The following is an 18,077-nucleotide window of genomic DNA, read 5'->3' as shown; positions in this document are numbered from 1 at the left end:
ACTTGGGCAACGGCCAACTTGATTGAGCTCTTGGGAGAGCTGAGTCCCTGATGGAGCTGTCAGAGTCCTGCAGGGCCTGTAAAACAGAGCTCTTCCTCCAGACATTTGGTTGAGGCTGGGTGGTCTAATATCTTGGGCCCCATCCCAGGCTTTGTTATATCATTGCTTGAACCCTTTTGGGATGGTGGTTATACGATTGTGGGAGGGTGGAAGGATTTTCTTTCTGCCATCTGGAGGTTTATGGTTTTAAGGTTTGAGATTTTATGGGGCTTTATGGGTTTTATGTAATCCGCCTTGAGTCCCACCAAGGAGGAAGGCAGAACATGTGTAACAAACAAACAAACAAATAAAACAGACAAACAATCAAACCAAACCCTCTTTGTGTGACAGTAAGAGCAATGGATCTGCAGCTTCACTGGCCTTATCCTGGACTTGTCTGCTTGTCCGCATAGTCTTCCCCACACATGACAAAAGGCAAGGAGAAACCTGGGAGAAGCTGGTAAGGATCTTGATTTGGATGTGCTTAACTTTGGTGTAATCTGCTTTCCTGGGTAGGGGCATGCTGTCGTAACTTTTTGTCCAGGTTGTTGGACTTTCTAGTCTTCAAAGGATTGATGCGTGGAGGCCAGGAGCGGTGGAGGAGGAAGTGTGTGCAATTTGGCCTGCCTCTGTAGGCTCCATTATATCAAACCTGAAATTCATCTAGGTTTGGGAAGAGATGGGGTTCTCCTCCCCTCCCCGATTTTATAAACACTTAGGTAATCTTTACGATTGGGCCATTGTGCCTTTTGATATATCCTGCTGTATCCAATCTTTAGAACCTACTGTGAAGGGAGGGGGCAGCCTAGAAATCAAATCTTAAAAATAAAATAAATTACAAAGCAGTATATGTATATGCCAGCGTGCAATACTGTTCATTCTTTGTTGTGATGAAACTAAAATCTGCTAATGAGTTCTCTAGATCAGGGGTAGTCAACCTGTGGTCCTCCAGATGTTCACGGACTACAATTCCCATGAGCCCCTGCCAGCGTTTGTTGGCGGGGTCTCATGGGAACTGTAGTCCATGAACATCTGGAGAACCACAGGTTGACTACCCCTGCTCTAGATGTTGTTCTTATTTCAAGGAGCCAGATGTGGTTCCCAAGCCACTGAGGATCACTGACTTAAACTGGCCCATCTTTTCTTAACAGGTGGAAATCCAGTGTGTGCTGCTGTCGGAGGTTTTAGGTGGCTCCCGCAAGCCTGTGGTGGACGGGGCTGTAAAGAAACTGAACAGGCTTTGGAAAGAGGTGAAATCCTGCCTCTGCGTTAATTGGATGGTTTGGGCCCGTCTTGCACTAGCTTTCCTGATCTGCTATTTGGTTTCCTCCTCAGAACCCTGGGCTGGCAGACAAGTACCTCTCTGTCATTCTTGGCCTGGAAGCCAACCAGGGCTATGCAGCCATGTTGGGGCTGCTGGTGAAGTTTTGCACCAGCCAGAAAGACCTTGGCATCATTGACAGATACAAGGTGAGTAGGGAAGGTGGGCTCACCATGTGAGAATGGTCCGGAAAGCTGCTAGCATCACTAGAGGGTGAGCTTTCACTCAAGGGGAAAAGCTGCAGCTGGGACCAGAGAAGTTGTAGTGAGTGATTTGAGACTTCTTATTCTCTGTCTTTGCTGCAGAGTGTACAGTGTGCGTTGTTACAGGTACATAAATGTAGTGTTTCTGTCTCTACAGAGTTCCCTCCTTGATTTCTACATGAAGACCATCCTGATGAGCAAGACGAAGCCTCAGAAGCATGTGCTGGTGAGAGAGATCCACAACTGGCAGCTAAAATCAAGAATTACCCCACACAAAAAATCTCTAAGCCTAACCTGTCCAAAAACAGTCTTAAGCAGTCCTGCTTGATCTGTATCCTTTTCTCCAGCAGTGACCAGCCAGATGCTTCTTTAAAGCTCATGAACATGGTTTTTCCCTGTTCTCTTCCCTGCTCAGCAGATGATATTCTGGGATATATTTCATCTCTTTAGTTTTCACAGTTAGTAGCTGTTGATGGATCTGCCCTCTGTGATTTTGTTGAAAGCCACCTACGCCAATGGCCATGGCCACTTCTTGTAGCAACAGATGCCATGTCAGCTAAAGAACTCTCCCTACTCATTTCAGTCCTGACTCTATTGCTGGTCTTATTCATTGGATATCCTAAGTTATAATGCTGTGAGAGATTTTCTCTCTCCCTGCTTTATCTACACAGTTTATTTTGTTATAAGTGTCCGGTATAATTGTCATTTTCTGCAAACCACCCTGAGCCGCAACGGAGGGCAGTATATAAATATAAGAAACAAATAAAATAAAATTTCAGAGAAAAAAAAAATTACCCAGCTTTCCTCTGAAACCTTAGTAAGTGTATTCACATATCAAATATATATTTGTCATGTCATGCCACTATTTTCATTAGACTTTTCTTTAAATGTGTCATGTCCGTTTGCACTCCCTGCATCTAATACAAAAATAGCCTGATGTTCTTGGTGTGCCTGTGTGTTGCTGATGGAGCCGAGGTTAAGTTGGACTCTGGAAACCCTCAAAGCCTGCTGCAGAATTGCGGGGTTTTATCAGGACAAAACTTTCGGTCTGTTCCCCCTTCTTTAATTGCAGTCTGTTGAGGCACATTAGCTGTCAAACTGTCTGAGAAAAGAGAGAAACTTGTGTGTATTATATCATGGGCCTCCTGCTTCTTCCTTGCACTGATTTCTAGCAGCATGCATGCTAAAGAGCTGAGTTACTGCATCTGTGCTTCCACATTTCCCCTGAGCTCGAATGAAACTTCCCTTCTCCACGGTTGTCTCATGGGGAATGTTGACTGAACGTGTTCCACTGAACTTCATTGCCAAACTGAAAGTGCTCAGGGTGTGTGCATCTAGAGAGAAACAGGGAATGCTTGTCATCTCTGTTCCCAGTTTGTGAGCTTCCACAGCTGTCTGGCTGGTCACTGTTGGCAAGAAAAGGCTGAATTAGACAAACCTGTAGCTCGATCCTGCAAAGTAGTTCTTTTGCAGTAGAGTGGACCCCTGCTCACTTGGTGGTATGTGTGGGAGGGAGGGTTCCTGTCTTCCCCATGTGGCCAGGCAAATATTCTTCCTCCTTGACTCCATCCAATGGTCCAGGCCATGGATAGTCAACCTGTGGTCCCCCAGATGTTCATGGACTACAAGTCCCATGAGCCCCTGAGCAAATGCTGGCAGGGGCTCATGGGAATTGTAGTCCATGGACATCTGGAGGACCACACGTTGACTACCCCTGGTCCAGACAATGATAGGTCTCTGTTTATTAGGAAGGCAGAGGTGATTCCCACCCTTCCTATCCCTAAAGGAAGAACATTTTGACGGGTGGACTAGGAGGCACCTCCCACTTCCTGCTATAGCTGCGTACGTTGTATTGTGTTTGATCAGCTTTGCGTTTCTTGCAGGACAACTGTGCTCCTCTGCTCCGATATGTGTCTCATACTGAATTTAAGGACCTAATGCTACCAGCCTTGCAGAAGTCCCTGCTGCGGAGCCCTGAGAATGCCATTGAAAGTGAGTGGCTGGGAGAAGGTTCCCCCGAGTGGGCTCAGCTGCATTCAGATCTGGGTCCAGGTGTTTTGCCCTTCCTTGGAAATTCAGTGATTCATTCTGGCCACCTGACAGATTTTGTTTTTATCCTTGATGTTTGAGTGCCTGGGCAAGAGTGAAGTCTGGTTTTTCATTGGCTTTGGCAGAGTTTGAACCCGCTTGGTGTAGTGGTTAGGAGTGCAGACTTCTAATCTGGCGAGCTGGGTTTGATTCCCTGCTCCTCCCCCACATGCAACCATCTGGGTGACCTTGGGCTCGCCACAGCACTGAGAAAGCTGTTATGACTGAGCAGTAATATCAGACTCTCTCAGTCTCACCTCTCTTACAGGGTGTCTGTTGTGGGGAGAGGAAAGGAAAGGCAATTGTCAGCCACTTTGAGACTCCTTTGGGTAGAGAAAAGAGGCATATAAGAACCAACTCTTCTTAGCTGACTACTCTGGGCATATGGTGGAAAGTCCTGTCAAGTTGCAGCTGACTTTGGCAACCTCATAGGCCGAAGGTGGCCAAACTGTGGCTCTCCAGATTTCTGAGGACTACAATTCCCATGAGCCACTGCCAGCACTTCAGATGTCCATGGACTACAATTCTCATGAGCCCCTGCCAGCTCATGCTGGCATCTGCTCATGGGAATTGTAGTCCACGGACATCTGGAGAGCTACAGTTTGGTCACCCCTGTCATAGGACATGCAGAAAACCAGCTATTTTAACAAACTTTTCTGTCTTCTTTCTTCAGCGATCTCCTGTCTGTTGGCATCTGTAACCCTTGACCTCAGCCAGTACGCCCTGGACATAGTGAAAGGCTTGGCCAGTAAGTTCTGTTGTTTGGAGATGTGGAGCCCTGCAAGGACATTCCCCCTAGTCACACCATCCTAGCCCTGCTTAGCATTGAGCCTTCTCCTTTTGGGAGGAAGGAGGAGAATAAAGTTGTTTAGCTGACTAACCCCGAGAGTGAGACAAACCCAGAGAGCTCAATCATTCTGGAATGGCATCCCTCATCTCTTCCAGGATGTCTCCACAGTCGACATGTGCAGCACAATACATGCCAGGGGGAGAAGAGCAAAGTGAATAATCTACGGGTGTCAAAAGCCATCTTTTCTAGCAGACCATGCCTGACTCAGCAACCCTCCAATCAGTTAAACCCCACCAGTTAATTTGTGGTTCAGCTATAAAGAAAGAAAAAATTTAGGGAGGGCAGGATCATCTCCCAAGGTTCAATATCTAGGTCAAACCAACTCACAGCTGCTAGTAATCAGCAAAGGGATCCCTTCCGAATAAGCCGGAATCCACACTGCACTTTTGAGTTTTGATCCAGGGCTCAAACATCCCATCAAAACCCAGAACGTAGGCACCCAGGTTTCTTACAGCACATTTGGAAGTTTTGGCGGTACCCAACTTTAATTAAACAGATTAATCAGGTTTAAAAAAAAATTAAAGGCAATTAAAAAAAACACTCCTTCATGCATTATCGGCCTTAGTTTCATCATGTTCTGTTGCATCAATATATTTTAAAAGAAATAGGCTACGTTTAAGGTCTCATCTCCCATCCCCCCAACCCCCTTTCACCAAAGAAACCTGCATGCTGTATATTTGTGAGGTTTGACATTTCTGTGCTTGATTTTAGGCCAGTTGAAATCCAACAGTTCTCAGCTGATGGATGAGGCTATAGTGGCATTAAAGAACTTGGCTCGGCAATGCAGCGACCCGACAACAGTGGAGTCACTTGGGAGGCACCTCTTTGCCATCCTGGGGGGTGAGTGGCTCTTCCTCTGGAGTCAGGGATGTACCATTCCTTTCCTGTGGAGTTGATCAATACTATCCTTCTTATTGCTGGTGGTACCTGCAGGTGCCTTGCTCTGTAGGAGACCTCTCCTGCAAAGCGCCTAGTTTCATGTTTCAGGGTACCGTGGATCTGGATTCTGTGAGTTGATCAGGTGATGGGAGGGCTGGAGATGCAATAGTATTTGCTTTTGGGGCATGTGAGCAAGCATTTCTGAAGACCCTACCCTGCAAATGGGCAAATTCAGCCACTGTCTGTTTATGTGCAGTGGCAGTTCCCGCTCTTGTAGGGGGAACCTACCCAAAGGTGAGTCAGCTAGCCCTCTTCCCCACTTCTGTCATGCTGCAAGATGTGTAAAACAGGCATGTTCAGGAGGGCATTTTTGTAAAGGGATTAAAGCTGTAGTATAACGCAGTAGCACAGGAGATAACATCACAAGGGATATGTGTGTATTGCAATGTCTTTTGCATGTATCTCCTTCCTACTAAAGAGCCTCTTGTGGCGCAGAGTGGTAAGGCAGCAGACATGCAGTCTGAAGCTCTGCCCACGAGGCTGGGAGTTCAATCCCAGCAGCCGGCTCAAGGTTGACTCAGCCTTCCATCCTTCCGAGGTCGGTAAAATGAATACCCAGCTTGCTGGGGGGTAAAGGGTAATGACTGGGGAAGGCACTGGCAAACCACCCCGTATTGAGTCTGCCATGAAAACACTGGAGGGCGTCACCCCAAGGATCAGACATGACTCAGTGCTTGCACAGGGGATACCTTTACCTTTACCTTTTACCTTCCTATTAATTAATTAATTAATTAATTAATTAATTAATTAATTGGATTTGTATGACCGCCGCTCCCAAATTAGCTTGCGGCGGTTTACAATTTTTTAATATGCAATCCATAAAATAAACCTCCCATTAAACCCGTTAAAAACAATCTAAAACTCAACCCAAGCAATGGCAAGGTACCATTTAATTTATATCCCACACAAGCCTCGTGGGTGGACCAAGGATGGCCAATGGAGTTTGGGGTGTTGTCATTGGGGACTTGCCAAGTCAGGCCAATCTAATACTGGCCCAGACCTTAAGGGGAGAAGGGAACCCGATCTTAATCCCCGGGATCGCCTTGTCTTCTGCCTGCTTTCTGTTTTATGGGTATTTACATGCTGGCTCACACATGCAAGGGAATGAACTGCTTAAATTGTATTTAAAAATGCTGCTTTATGTATGAAACCTCCCCTGTAAGCAGAAAGCCAGCGAATCAAGGGAAAAGTGGGCAGGATTTTCCTCCCTGCTATGCCAGCTTTCTGTTTCCATGGAGGGTTTTTTCATGTGAAGGAACATTAAAAGCTGGACTCCAGCTCTGCAAATGCCTTGTCACCTCATTCTCGATGTGTGAACCAGGCCTTGATAAAGCACATCACTTATGTACAGCGGCAGTGGGAATGAAATTGCAGTTTTGCATGCGCATCTACCTTAACGCAGAATTATTTAAAGATATATCTCTTTTGTCCAAGCCCACCCTGTATATTTTCCTTCTCCTGAGTTCATGTCTTGTTCTGCCCCATTCTTTGCACGCATGAGCAGAAACTGTCTTCCCCGTAGCCACTGAATACGTTTGTGCATCGTGGCCAGTCCCAGTGTGCAGGGTCAACATCGGTGGCTGTCCGGTCTCTCTTCCAACTGACTCTACAATTCCTCTGTAATATTTGTTGGTAGGTGCTGAAGGGAAGCTGACGGTTGTGGCACAGAAGATCAGTGTCCTCTCAGGTAAGAATTCTGTGTGAGAGTGGGCTCGTGGGAATTGTAGTCCATGGACATCTGGAGGACCACAGGTTGACTACCCCTGCTCCAGATCATCCAGTAATCACAGCAGATAACGTCTTCTGCGAGACAAGGGGTGGAACCCAGGCTTTTCTTCTCTTGATGCCTTCAGCCATTATAACTATTGCCACAAAAAAGAAAAAGAAGAGTTGGTTTTGTACGCCGCTTTTCACTGCCAGAAGGAGTTTCAAAGCGGCTTACAATCACCTTCCTTGTAAGGTAGGTGGGGCTGAGAGAGCCCTGATGTTACTGCTGTGTTGGAACACCTCTGTCAGGACTGTGACAAGCTCAAGTTCACCCAGCTGGCTGCATGTGGAGGAGCGGGGAATCAAACCGAGCTCACTGGATTAGAAGCCACTGCTCTTAACCACGACACCATGCTGGCTTTTGAATCTAGAATGTAACTCCCCAACCCCCCCCCCTTTTTTTTTTCTTTTTTGCTTTCAGGGATTGGCAGCTGTAGCCATCATGCAGTTTCTGGGTCATCCAACCAAGCTTTAAGCACAGCTATGGCAGAACTTTTCATCCCATTCCTACAGCAAGAAGGTCAGCATCTCTTCATCTTTCTCTCTTTCTTAAAATGTGTAGCCCCGAAGTGTGCTGTCTCGTTTGATGCTGTTTGTTCATTGCATCTGGATGCAACCCAAGTCATCTTATTTCTGTCCCTCTCAATCAGTCCATGAAGGTACGCTGGTGCATGCCATCTCTGTCCTTGCTCTCTGGTGTACCCGTTTCACCACTGAGGTGCCCAAGAAGCTGATCGAATGGTTCAAGAAAGCCTTCAGCCTTAAAACCTGCACTTCGGCTGTGAGACACGCCTATCTCCAGTGCATGCTGTCATCCTTCAAAGGTAAGGCTTATCCTCCTTTGACAAAGGTGCTCGTAATTCAGACGTAGTTGGTTTCTTCAAACCACCTGTAAATCATAGTTTTCGGATACACCTGCTACTTTGATTGCAAGTACAGATAATGCTTAGCTTACAATTATTCTCTCTTGAGCTGCAGAAGAGTTGCACTTCTCCCAACCATGCTGGTTTGTCAAAGCCTATAATTTCCGATGATGAACTGTGTTCTTTCGGGGTTTCCGTGCTCTCCTGTTATGGTATAAACAAATAAGACTGCATACAGACATCTTTGTTATTTAGCTAGCGTGCTTATCCCTCCCCCTCCAATGATGAAATGAGCGACTGCTGGGATGCCATAGATTGTAAAATGCAAATATAGTACTTTAAAACAGTGGTCCCCAACCCCCGGTCCGGGGACCGGTACCGGTCTGTGGATCAGTTGGTACCGGGCCGCGGCTCCTTCTCGTCCTCCTTCCTGGCTGCTGCCTCGGGGGCTCCCCTGCCACTCTGCTGCCGGCTCACCTTTGGTGCTCTCCAGCGGCTGCCATGGCTGGGGCTCCCCCTCGATGTGGCACTGCGCAGCTGCTCCTGGTAGCACCCTCCTGTGGGCGGTGGGAAGTCAGGGCGGTGGCGGGAAAGCAAGTGGAGCAGGGGGCTCTGGCGGCTGTAGTGACGACCCTCGGCAAAAGACTACCCCCCCGGGGGGCCTCAGTCAAACTGTCAAGTGTTGACAAGTCCCCGGTGATAAAAAGGTTGGGGACCACTGCTTTAAACCACTGTAGTTATATTAGCAGGATGGAGGGAGAGCAAATTCTTAGTAACTGTTTTGAAGACCCTGTGTCCTGCCAAGACTGTTTCTGACTACTGCTGGTTGAGTACCGCTGACCTGAGAAAGCAGTCTGAAAGCCACTGGCCTTAGGACTGTAGAGCAGGGGTGGCTAAGCTGTGGCTCTCCAGATGTCCATGGACTACAATTCCCACGAGCCCCTGCCAGCCACCCCCTGCCATAGAGATTCTCCCTGGGATGTTCCGCCCGCTACGGTAGTAATGGATCTTTTTAACATCCCGTTTCAGTGCAGTTCCGGAGACAGGATTCCTGACGCTCTGCTTTCCTCCTTTGTTAACCCTCTGCAGGGAATGTACTTTTTCAGGGACTAGACTTGCTGCCTTTGCTGATCCAGACAGTCGAGAAGGCAGCGGCTCAAAGCACTCAGGTTCCCCTCGTCACAGAAGGCGTTGCAGCAGCGTTGCTGATTTGCAGGCTCTCTGTGGCTGACCCGCAAATAGGTAAGATCTTGAGCAGACCCCTGGAGGGCTGAGATGTGTCCCCCTCCCACAATTTGTTTTTAATAGGGCCAGTTTCTTTTTGGCTAGGAAGAGGCTACTTAGGTCCTAAGTCTTAGGAGTAACAGGCTGAGATGAACTTGTGTCAAGCTTAGCTGAGTCACTGAGAAGTCCTTCTTCTGTACTGCAGTTGCACTTGTTGCTTTATGTGTTTCCAAGCCAATATCAAGGTGCTAGTTTGAGCTTTTCACAAAGCCCTGTGTGTCCACTCCCGTAACTTATTTATTTACTTAATTTATATCCTGCTTTTCTCCCTGGGGGATTGGGGGGGGGGACCCAAAGAAGCTACATCCTTATTGGACCAGAATTGCATCATGATTGCAATTCATAATCAGAGATTGATCTATAAATTGCTAGCAGATAGAGACTCCAGAGTTACAGAAAAGGTGGCAACCTTCTTGGTGGCTACATCCTTATTGGACCAGGATTGCATCATGGACTGTTGATCACAAGGATGCTCTTTAAGCAGTGCCTCTGCAGTGCTGAAATGCTTTGATGAAAGCCCAGATTGGAGTGTCTATGGAAACACTTTCAGACTCTTTTGTTTGAGCTGCTAAGCTTCAGGTGGGTGTGTGAATTCCTGTGCTCTGAGATAATCCTGCACCCAGCTCACCCACATTTTATAAGGAAAGCAAGCTTCTGCAACCCATTTACATTAGCCCACTGAAGGAGTAAATCAAAGGGTTTTTAAGCGCAGTCAGGAAAAGGTTTCTGCTTTGATACGGAATTATAGAAAGTGCCCCAATTGACAAGAGCAGCCTGGTCCTCGAGATCTTTGCAATGAAGTCTGTCCTAGTCTTGCTTAACACTTTCCTTTGCTTTGCATCACAGAAAGCAAGCTAAGTAGTTTCTGGCAGCTGATTCTGGATGAGAAAAAGCAGATTTTCACGTCGGAGAAATTCCTGCAGTCTGCGTCAGAGGAAGGTGAGTTGTAGCGCTTCAGAAGATGCCCTCGAACTTGCTTTTGCCATGTGGTCATATCTGCATCTTCTTCTAGTCAGGGGCAGGCTGTAACTGGGTGAAGCCGTAGGTCTAAAGGATGAGGCAAAGTGGGTGAGCTTGGAAGATCCCTCCAGCCCTTTGTTTCAATCATAATTGTACAATGAATGAAGATGCCCATCTCTCTCTGATTTAAAAGGCTAATTAATCACAAGTTTTCCCACTGCTGCTTTTCTTGCTAGAACCTCATGCTTGATTAGGTTACCATCAGCTCGGCCCACGTGCCGTCAGTGCTTTGAATCCTGAAGCCCCCAAAGGCCTCTGTATACCCGAGGAACCTTCCTGTCCAGCGTCTTAAAAGGCCAGCTTTTCCACGAAAAGAGATCACCTCTTTTGTGTGATACTCAGCAGCCAAAGGCTGTGAACTTGCCCTTTAAAAAAGAAGCAAGCTTAAACTTGGTTATTTAAATGTTTTTAAAGTAACAGGAGGTTTTTAGGAAGGCAGATTTTGTGGCCCTGTGGCATCATGGAATTGCATACAGCCCTGGCCATGGTAAAGAAGAGGAGACCAGACCCACCTTGTTCTGTGCTGTTTTTTTTTCCTGCAGCAATGTGTACTGTCCTGCAGCTGACAGAGCGCCTCCTCTTGGACCATGAGCATCGGCTGTCTGGTGCTAAAGTCCAGTACGTATAGCTTGATTTGCTTTTGCTAGAGTCCAGTACCTTTATGGTGACCTAATCAAAGGGGTTCATTTAATTAAGCATTCTTAACTCTGCTTTTGTCTCCATTGGGGACACGGAGTAACTTACAAAATTACAAACAGTCGAAGGTACAAGATCCTGGGCTAGTTCTGTATCTGCTAGTCCTGTTCACTCAGGGCCACACTTTACTACGCCTCAAGAGCTCTCTGCATCTTGCCCTTTAACCTCTGGCCGTGACCAGGTCAAGTGCCTGCAAACCTGGGAATAACAGATGCTGAGCCTCAAGTCTTCTTTGTTTGCCATAAAGGTGTCTCTGCTTTCTTTCTCTACTAGAGACACAACTCTGGCTATCCCCCAGAATTGTTCCTCAGACTGGTTTGGGAAGACCCAAATGCCTGGCAAGAGGGGAGAAAATATCCACACCCCCCCCCCCCGACTGGCCAGGCTAATTATGTACCTGTCAGAATGGTCATACTGTGGGGGGACTAAGACAACCCTTCCTGGCTGAGCCTTCTCTCCAACACCCTGGGGATTTGGGCGACGTAGACCCAGTTTCATCTTGGGCACAGAAGGAAGGGAGGATCTTAGGGGAGGGATAAGGAGCCCAGCCATCACAGGCTTGTGCTGAGCTTTTGAAGCGAAGGCATTGTCAAAACTATAGCTTTCCACTCGACCGTTCTGCCAGCTCTCTGCCCCTTCCTTTTCCTACCTCACACTCTCTCCTTTCAGGCAGTGTCACAGAGCCCTGGCTGTGGTCCTTCTCAGCCGGCCGTGGTGTGTCCGGAGGCTCGCCCAGCAGACGGCAAGAAAACTCTTGGCCTTGCCCGGAGGTTTCAAGTTGGCTTACGGGCTCTTAGAAGAGCTGAAAGCAGTTCTCAGTTCTCATAAGGTAAATGTTCCCCAATCCAGCATTTCTCCAGCTGCTTAGACTTGCTATGCAGAATGGGACTCTTCACTGACAGCAGTCATATAATGCTAACAGGGCTGCAGTGCTTAGTCAATCAAGGAGGCCTAGGAAGTATTGGGCCCTACCTTGAAATCCCAGAAACCCACTGCAAGGACATGATTGGGAGAGAAGGAGCCAGAGTTTTGGCCTCACTGGTGTTCAGGTGAGAACCACTCACAGCAGACAAAGAGTCAAAATTATTATCTTTTTGTGTGTTCCCCATAGCCACACAGCAATGTGTGTTCTTGAGTATCCTTGTTCTCTTGGTATCAACTCTGCATTCAGAGTTTTCCAGGACTTTGTAAATGATTTTTTTTTTGCCCAGTGCCTTGTTTAGACTTCTACAATGCAAGCAAGAACCAACTCTTGCTTATATAATATAATAAAATATAATATAAATATAATAAAAAATAAATAACTCCAGGAAGGGCTATAGTCTGATGACCTAAAGAACAGAGTCATTATATCCGCTCAACTCTATGAGGCAGTTTAGGTGGGAGACTAGAACATGTGTGATACGCTGTCAGTTTCGTGCCAGGGCCTTAGGAAAAAGCAAGAGTCCAGGAGCACCCTAAAGGCTAACAAAATCCGTGGCAGAGGAGGCCCTTGCGTGAGTCACTGTTCCCTTCTTCAGGTACAGCTGCCGTGTGAGTCCATCTGTCCTATGTATTGGGAAGTGACACTCATTCAGGTGCCGAATGAGAACAGCAGGTGTGATTGAATTAGGTGTGGTATGCAGAGGGGGCAGGAGAGTCATGAGCTGTATCTGAAGGGGTGTGGCTCACGGTGTGGCTCACAGTAGCTCATCCCCTGATACAAATAGCTTTCATCTGCTGGATTCTTGCTCTTTTCGACTGATACAGACAGACCAACAGGGCTACCCATCTTGATCTATCATTGTGCCATGCCTGCTCAACGTCTGCCTTCTACTGCACTGTGTATTTCCCCCCTTTCTAGTACCGTCCTGGTGTGCCTTCTCTGTACCTGAGGGGCTTAGCAGTGGTACTCCCACCCCTCCCCAGCTCATGCACTGCAGCAGCAACAGGGCTAGCGTTGTTCCCCGAGGCCCTAAACCGGCCCTTCTTCTCCCCCAGGTGCTTCCAGCCGAGGCGTTGGTGACAGAGTCTGGAGAACTGACGGAACAGGGAAGGACATATATTTCCCCTCGAGCCCTTCAGGAAATGTTGTGCGTGGTCTCGTGCGTGGCAGGCCGGGACTCGGATCCCGAGGAGGCGGAAAAGCTGGCCTTGGAGATGCTGCTTGTGAGCAATCATCCTTCTTTAGGTGAGCTTTTTCTTGGGGGGGGGGTGGGAGGACAGTGTTGCCATTGGGTGTGGGCTTGTTTTGTTTTCACTTGTTTTGTGCATCGGAGCCTCCTTTAAGTCACTCTTGCCATTTCTCTCGTCCAGCGGCAGGGCCGTCCGGTCTCTGGCCAGCCCTCCTGACCAAGATGAAACTTGACCCCGAAGATTTCATCAGCAAACATCTAGGCGACATTTTTGACAGGATCATCACTCAAAAACCCATGAATAAGGTAGCCAGTTTCATTCTTTGGGATTGGTTTTCAGGGGTAACTTCGGACGAGCATGTGCTTGGGAGTGGGCTGGCTGATAAAATATGAAGCTGCCTTGGGAAGAGGGGGACTGTTGCACTTTCTAGGTCAGTCCTATGGTGAAAGCTGCTGCAGCTCTTCATAGAATCATAGAGTTGGAAGGGATCTCCCGGGTCATCTAGTCCAACCCCCTGCACTATGCAGGACACTCACAACCCTATCTCTCATCCACTGTAACCTGCCCCCCCCCCTTGAGCCTTCACAGAATCAGCCTCTCTGTCAGATGGCTATCCAGCTCTGCTTAAAAATGTCCAAAGATGGAGAATTCGTGGATGCATAGCATTGTGATCGGAAAGCCATGGCCTCTCCGCCAAGTGAGACACATTGTGACTCACTGCTGCATTTCATCAGAAAGAGTTTTGACTTAGAAAACCGGCTTATCAATGCACACTGCTGCTTGCTGCCCTGCGAGCGAGACTAAGAGGCTAACCGGGGAATTGGGAGCCGGGGGGGGGGGGGGGGAGGCGGGCGATGATCTTAATGCAAACTCCCATAAAGTGCACATCTGATTTGCATGGGCACTGAGACTCTGAAATGGTGTCGCACACTGTAATTGAGGCGGGGTTCTTAATCTCTCTCTTTCCTTTGACAGTCCTCTCTGAATGCAGCGGGCATGCTCTCCGCCCTGTCTCCCGGCAGGGTGCTCCCTCAAGTGATCAGCACCATTTCCACCTCCCTGGAAAACCCCGCTCTGGGTCAGGTGACACTTGAGGAGTTTGCCATCATGAAGACCCCTGAAGGGGAGCTGTATGACAAATCCATCTTGCATAGGTGAGGTGTGGGGGCTTAACGTTCTGGAGTCTTCAGAGAAACCGCCCCACTGAGGGGTGGGTGGGTGGGTGGGTGACTGTGACAGAGTTGATTTTTCGGCATTCTTGCTGCCATTTGATGCCCCTCTGTGCTTTTCTGTGTCAGCGCACAGCAAGACAGTCTGAAAAAGGCCAACATGAAACGGGAAAACAAGGCGTATTCTTTCAAGGAACAGATCATTGAGTTGGAGCTGAAGGAGGTGAGGCTTTTAACGGTTTGGGAGTATCAGACAATATATTGCAGTGGAGAGAGAGGGGTAGAAATCCTTCCTGAACTCTGTAGGTCACCTTGAGCCAGTCACCATCTGTTAACCTTGACCTGCTTTAGAGGCAACAGCTTAGGACGAAATCCATGTGGGTCACCTTGGTTTCTTGGAAAAAAGCAGGGCAGATGAAGAAGAAAAGCTGTTTTTTATGCCCTGCTTTTCATTGCCTGAAGGAGCCTCAAGGTTGGCTTATGATCACCTTCCCTTCCTTTCCCCATGACAGACACCCTGAGAGGTGGGTGGGGCTGAGAGAGTTCTGACAGAGCACTACCGGGGCTGTGACAAGGCCAAGGTCACCCAGCTGGCTGCATGTGGAGGAGTGGGGAATCTAACCCAGCTCGCCAGATTGGAAGCCACAGCTCAGAACCACCGCACCATGCTGGCTGGATCGTTTTTTTAAAAAAATGCCGGAAAGTTTAGCCAAACCAATGGCAGTCCTTGAAGCGTTTGTCTTTGCTCTCTTAAGCCTGACTTTGGGTTGCTTTCTGTATCATCTTAGAGCATTTTGTTTGTGAAAATGATAAATATTTTGAGTTGTAGCAAGACAAACAAGGATAGAACAGGAGTTGAAGAAGAATGGAATGCAGTGGTGTCCAAGATGCCAGGACTGTATGAACAATGTTGCCCCAGACTTATTAGACAAGGAGGTTTCATTAGGTACAGGTGGAAACATGATCCAGGGAAGACTCATTAATATGTTCCAGGCATGTGTTAATTCCAGGGGGTGGCTGTGCTTCTACTGCATGGGAAGACTCCAGGGCTAGCAGCAAGCCCCTTAAAGCCCCAGGCTACTCCCAGCAGGCCCCTTAAGTCACAAGGCTCTTCCAAAATGCGTGTTTTGCTGCTGCATCCACCTTAGGTCTGTCTTTGTTTCTTGTGGTCATTCATGAGTCTGAAGGAGCTTCTCCCATTTGTGAAATAACACGACTGGCCTTCTGCAGGAGATAAAGAAGAAGAAGGGAATTAAGGAAGAGGTCCAGCTAACGAGCAAGCAGAAGGAGATGCTGAACGCCCAGCTGGAAAAGGAATCTCGCACCAGGAAACAACTGAAAGAGGCAAGCGGGGGCAGAGTTGGGCTAAACCCAGGACCTGCTTGGGCATTCCCATTTGGGAAACCCTTCCAGGGCTGTCAAGAAGCTCGAGGGTCTCACAAAACCCGGTTGAGAAAGCCTGTTCTAGCATATGGGGACGGGATTAAGAGAAACGTCACAATAGATTATATTAAGCGAAGCCAAATAAATGTTTTTACACAAAGGTTTATCTCAAGAGAAAAAAAGGAAAAGGGTGGCAGAATTCAAAAGGGGTGGGAAAAGGCAAAATTCAAACCCGGGGGAAAGATCAAAGCAACAGCGGCACTTAGATACTCAAGCGAAAGATAATCTGGTTGAATTTACTAAACTAAACATGTTACTTATGCTGTAGCGGGTAGAACAGAGCATATGCCGAGTTCATTGTGGTAATAAGAAGTCAGAGGAGTCCTTATCTCCTGCCCAGCTTTCTGTGGACCCAATTTCCACTGAAGACTGAATACAAGGGAAAACCCCTGGATGTCCAGATATTTATGCTAAATGGTGTTGGACCTAAATCACCCTCCTTTCTAGGAATGACAAGCTGGTTTCTCCAACCCCGTGCAAATTCCCATCTCTGATGTCAGAGACTACCTTTCCCAAGTAGAGCCATACACAATACAATCCCTCCTCCATCAAGTAATGGTACTCTTGAGCCTTACCAAGCGTGAGGATTTCCTGTCGCAGAGATCCAGGAACAAAAGGAGGCACCCCGCTCATTTCAGCGACATCTGAATGTTCCGACCCAACACCTGAGTTGTACAGGTGGGCCAGGAACTCATGAGGTGGCCTTGGGTCCAGTACTGCTGCCCCAGCCTAGCCTATGTCACAGGATGGTTGTGAGCATCTTTGCTGCTATGAGTTCCTTGGGGGAAGGGCAGGAAGAAAATGTACACAAAAGAGGTCAATTCACTGGTCTTTAAGGTGCCACGAGACTCGGATGGTCTATTCTATGCTTGCCCAGACAAAATAGGGGAATACATTTATTTGTAAGTCTTCATTCAAAACCTGCTGGCTTCCTCTTTAGTTCACGTTTTGAAAGTAACCTCTGCCGTGTCTTCTTGCAGCTTGATGATGAACTGGAATCCATGCTGGGCCTTCTGGAGGCTGTTCTAAAGAGGAACCCGCCCGGCCTCTCTCAGTACATCCCTGCTCTCGTTGGCTCTTTCCTGCCTCTCCTGAAATCCCCACTGGCTGCTCCGCGGATTAAGACCCCTTTACTTTCTTTGGCGTCTTGCGCGATGCCCGCTCACTTGAAGACTTTTGGTTAGTGTCGAGAAAGTCTCGGTTTTATTAAGCTGCGTTTTATTAGACTGCATTACTTCCCCCCCACCCCAGAGGCTCAGAACTACTTGCACAAAAGAAAGCTTGTGAGAATGCCATAAGGGAAAGCTAACAGGAGGTATGGAGGAATAGGGAAATCAGCACTCTCTATGGGTTTTCTCTTAGAATAAAAAAGGCTGCTGAGATGGGCCTTGCTGGACTGCTAATCTTGAACATGGGCCTGGCTGTGAACGAGGCACAAGACCAGCCTCGGTCGTGTTGCAGCAGGAGCAGAGCCAGAGGAAAGGCAGCGCCCTGTTCCCATGTATAAAACACAGCTAGGCTGAATAGGTTGCCCTCCCATCCAATCCCCTCTGAGAGCCAGTTTGGTGTAGTGGTTAGGAGTGCGGACTTCTAATCTGGCATGCCAGGTTCGATTCTGCACTCCCCCACATGCAGCCAGCTGGGTGACCTTGGGCTCACCACGGCACTGATAAAACTGTTCTGACCAAGCAGTAATATCAGGGCTCTCTCAGCCTCACCTCTCTCACAGGGTGTCTGTTGTGGGGAGAGGAATGGGAAGGCGACTGTAAGCCGCTTTGAGCCTCCTTCGGGTAGGGAAAAGCGGCATATAAGAACCAACTCTTTTTCTTCTTCTTCTTCTCCTTTCTGCTGTTTAACCAAAGTGACACCACCTCATTGATTACATAGCAGGAAGTGACACTGCAGCATCAATGGATGCTATTTGGGTATGTCCTACTCCCCATAGTCTCCTGGGGCTGGCTCCTGAGAGCCAGTGTGGTGTTAAGAGCGGCTGGCTCTAATCTGGAGAACTGGGGTTGGTATTCCCCACTCCTCCACATGCAACCAAGTGGGTGATCTTGGACCAGTCACCGTTCTCTTAGGGCTGTTTCCGCAGAGCAGTCCTGTTAAGAGCTCTCTCAGCCCCATCGACATCACAGAGTGCCTATTGTGGAGAGAGGAAGGGAAAGGTGTTTGTAAGCCGATTTGTGAATCCTTCGAGTTGTGAAAAGTTGGGGTATAAAAACCTAGCTCTTCTTCTTCCTTTTTTGTGGTTCTTTGCACGTATGTTCGTAAAACTAA

The 18,077-nt window shown here is 48.0% G+C and overlaps 1 protein-coding gene across 2 annotated transcripts in view; it reads left to right on the top strand.

The window, feature by feature from the left end:
• The window catches only part of GCN1 (GCN1 activator of EIF2AK4), a 54,836-nt gene that overhangs the window by 6,882 nt on the left and 29,877 nt on the right, over positions 1-18,077 (top strand). For both annotated transcript variants that reach the window (XM_077307575.1, XM_077307576.1), the window contains exons 5-24: positions 391-499; positions 1,191-1,289; positions 1,375-1,509; positions 1,721-1,789; positions 3,447-3,555; positions 4,325-4,399; positions 5,213-5,341; positions 7,077-7,127; positions 7,629-7,727; positions 7,858-8,031; positions 9,160-9,312; positions 10,201-10,293; positions 10,917-10,992; positions 11,740-11,899; positions 13,051-13,240; positions 13,366-13,490; positions 14,161-14,339; positions 14,484-14,577; positions 15,585-15,698; positions 16,778-16,976. In XM_077307575.1, the coding sequence (XP_077163690.1) occupies positions 391-499; positions 1,191-1,289; positions 1,375-1,509; positions 1,721-1,789; positions 3,447-3,555; positions 4,325-4,399; positions 5,213-5,341; positions 7,077-7,127; positions 7,629-7,727; positions 7,858-8,031; positions 9,160-9,312; positions 10,201-10,293; positions 10,917-10,992; positions 11,740-11,899; positions 13,051-13,240; positions 13,366-13,490; positions 14,161-14,339; positions 14,484-14,577; positions 15,585-15,698; positions 16,778-16,976 (2,432 nt within the window). The remainder of the gene's footprint in view (positions 1-390; positions 500-1,190; positions 1,290-1,374; positions 1,510-1,720; positions 1,790-3,446; positions 3,556-4,324; positions 4,400-5,212; positions 5,342-7,076; positions 7,128-7,628; positions 7,728-7,857; positions 8,032-9,159; positions 9,313-10,200; positions 10,294-10,916; positions 10,993-11,739; positions 11,900-13,050; positions 13,241-13,365; positions 13,491-14,160; positions 14,340-14,483; positions 14,578-15,584; positions 15,699-16,777; positions 16,977-18,077) is intronic.

Source organism: Paroedura picta, chromosome 13, assembly GCF_049243985.1.
Source record: "Paroedura picta isolate Pp20150507F chromosome 13, Ppicta_v3.0, whole genome shotgun sequence".
Taxonomy (NCBI): Eukaryota; Metazoa; Chordata; class Lepidosauria; order Squamata; family Gekkonidae; genus Paroedura; species Paroedura picta.
This window is presented reverse-complemented; position numbering and strand designations above follow the sequence as displayed.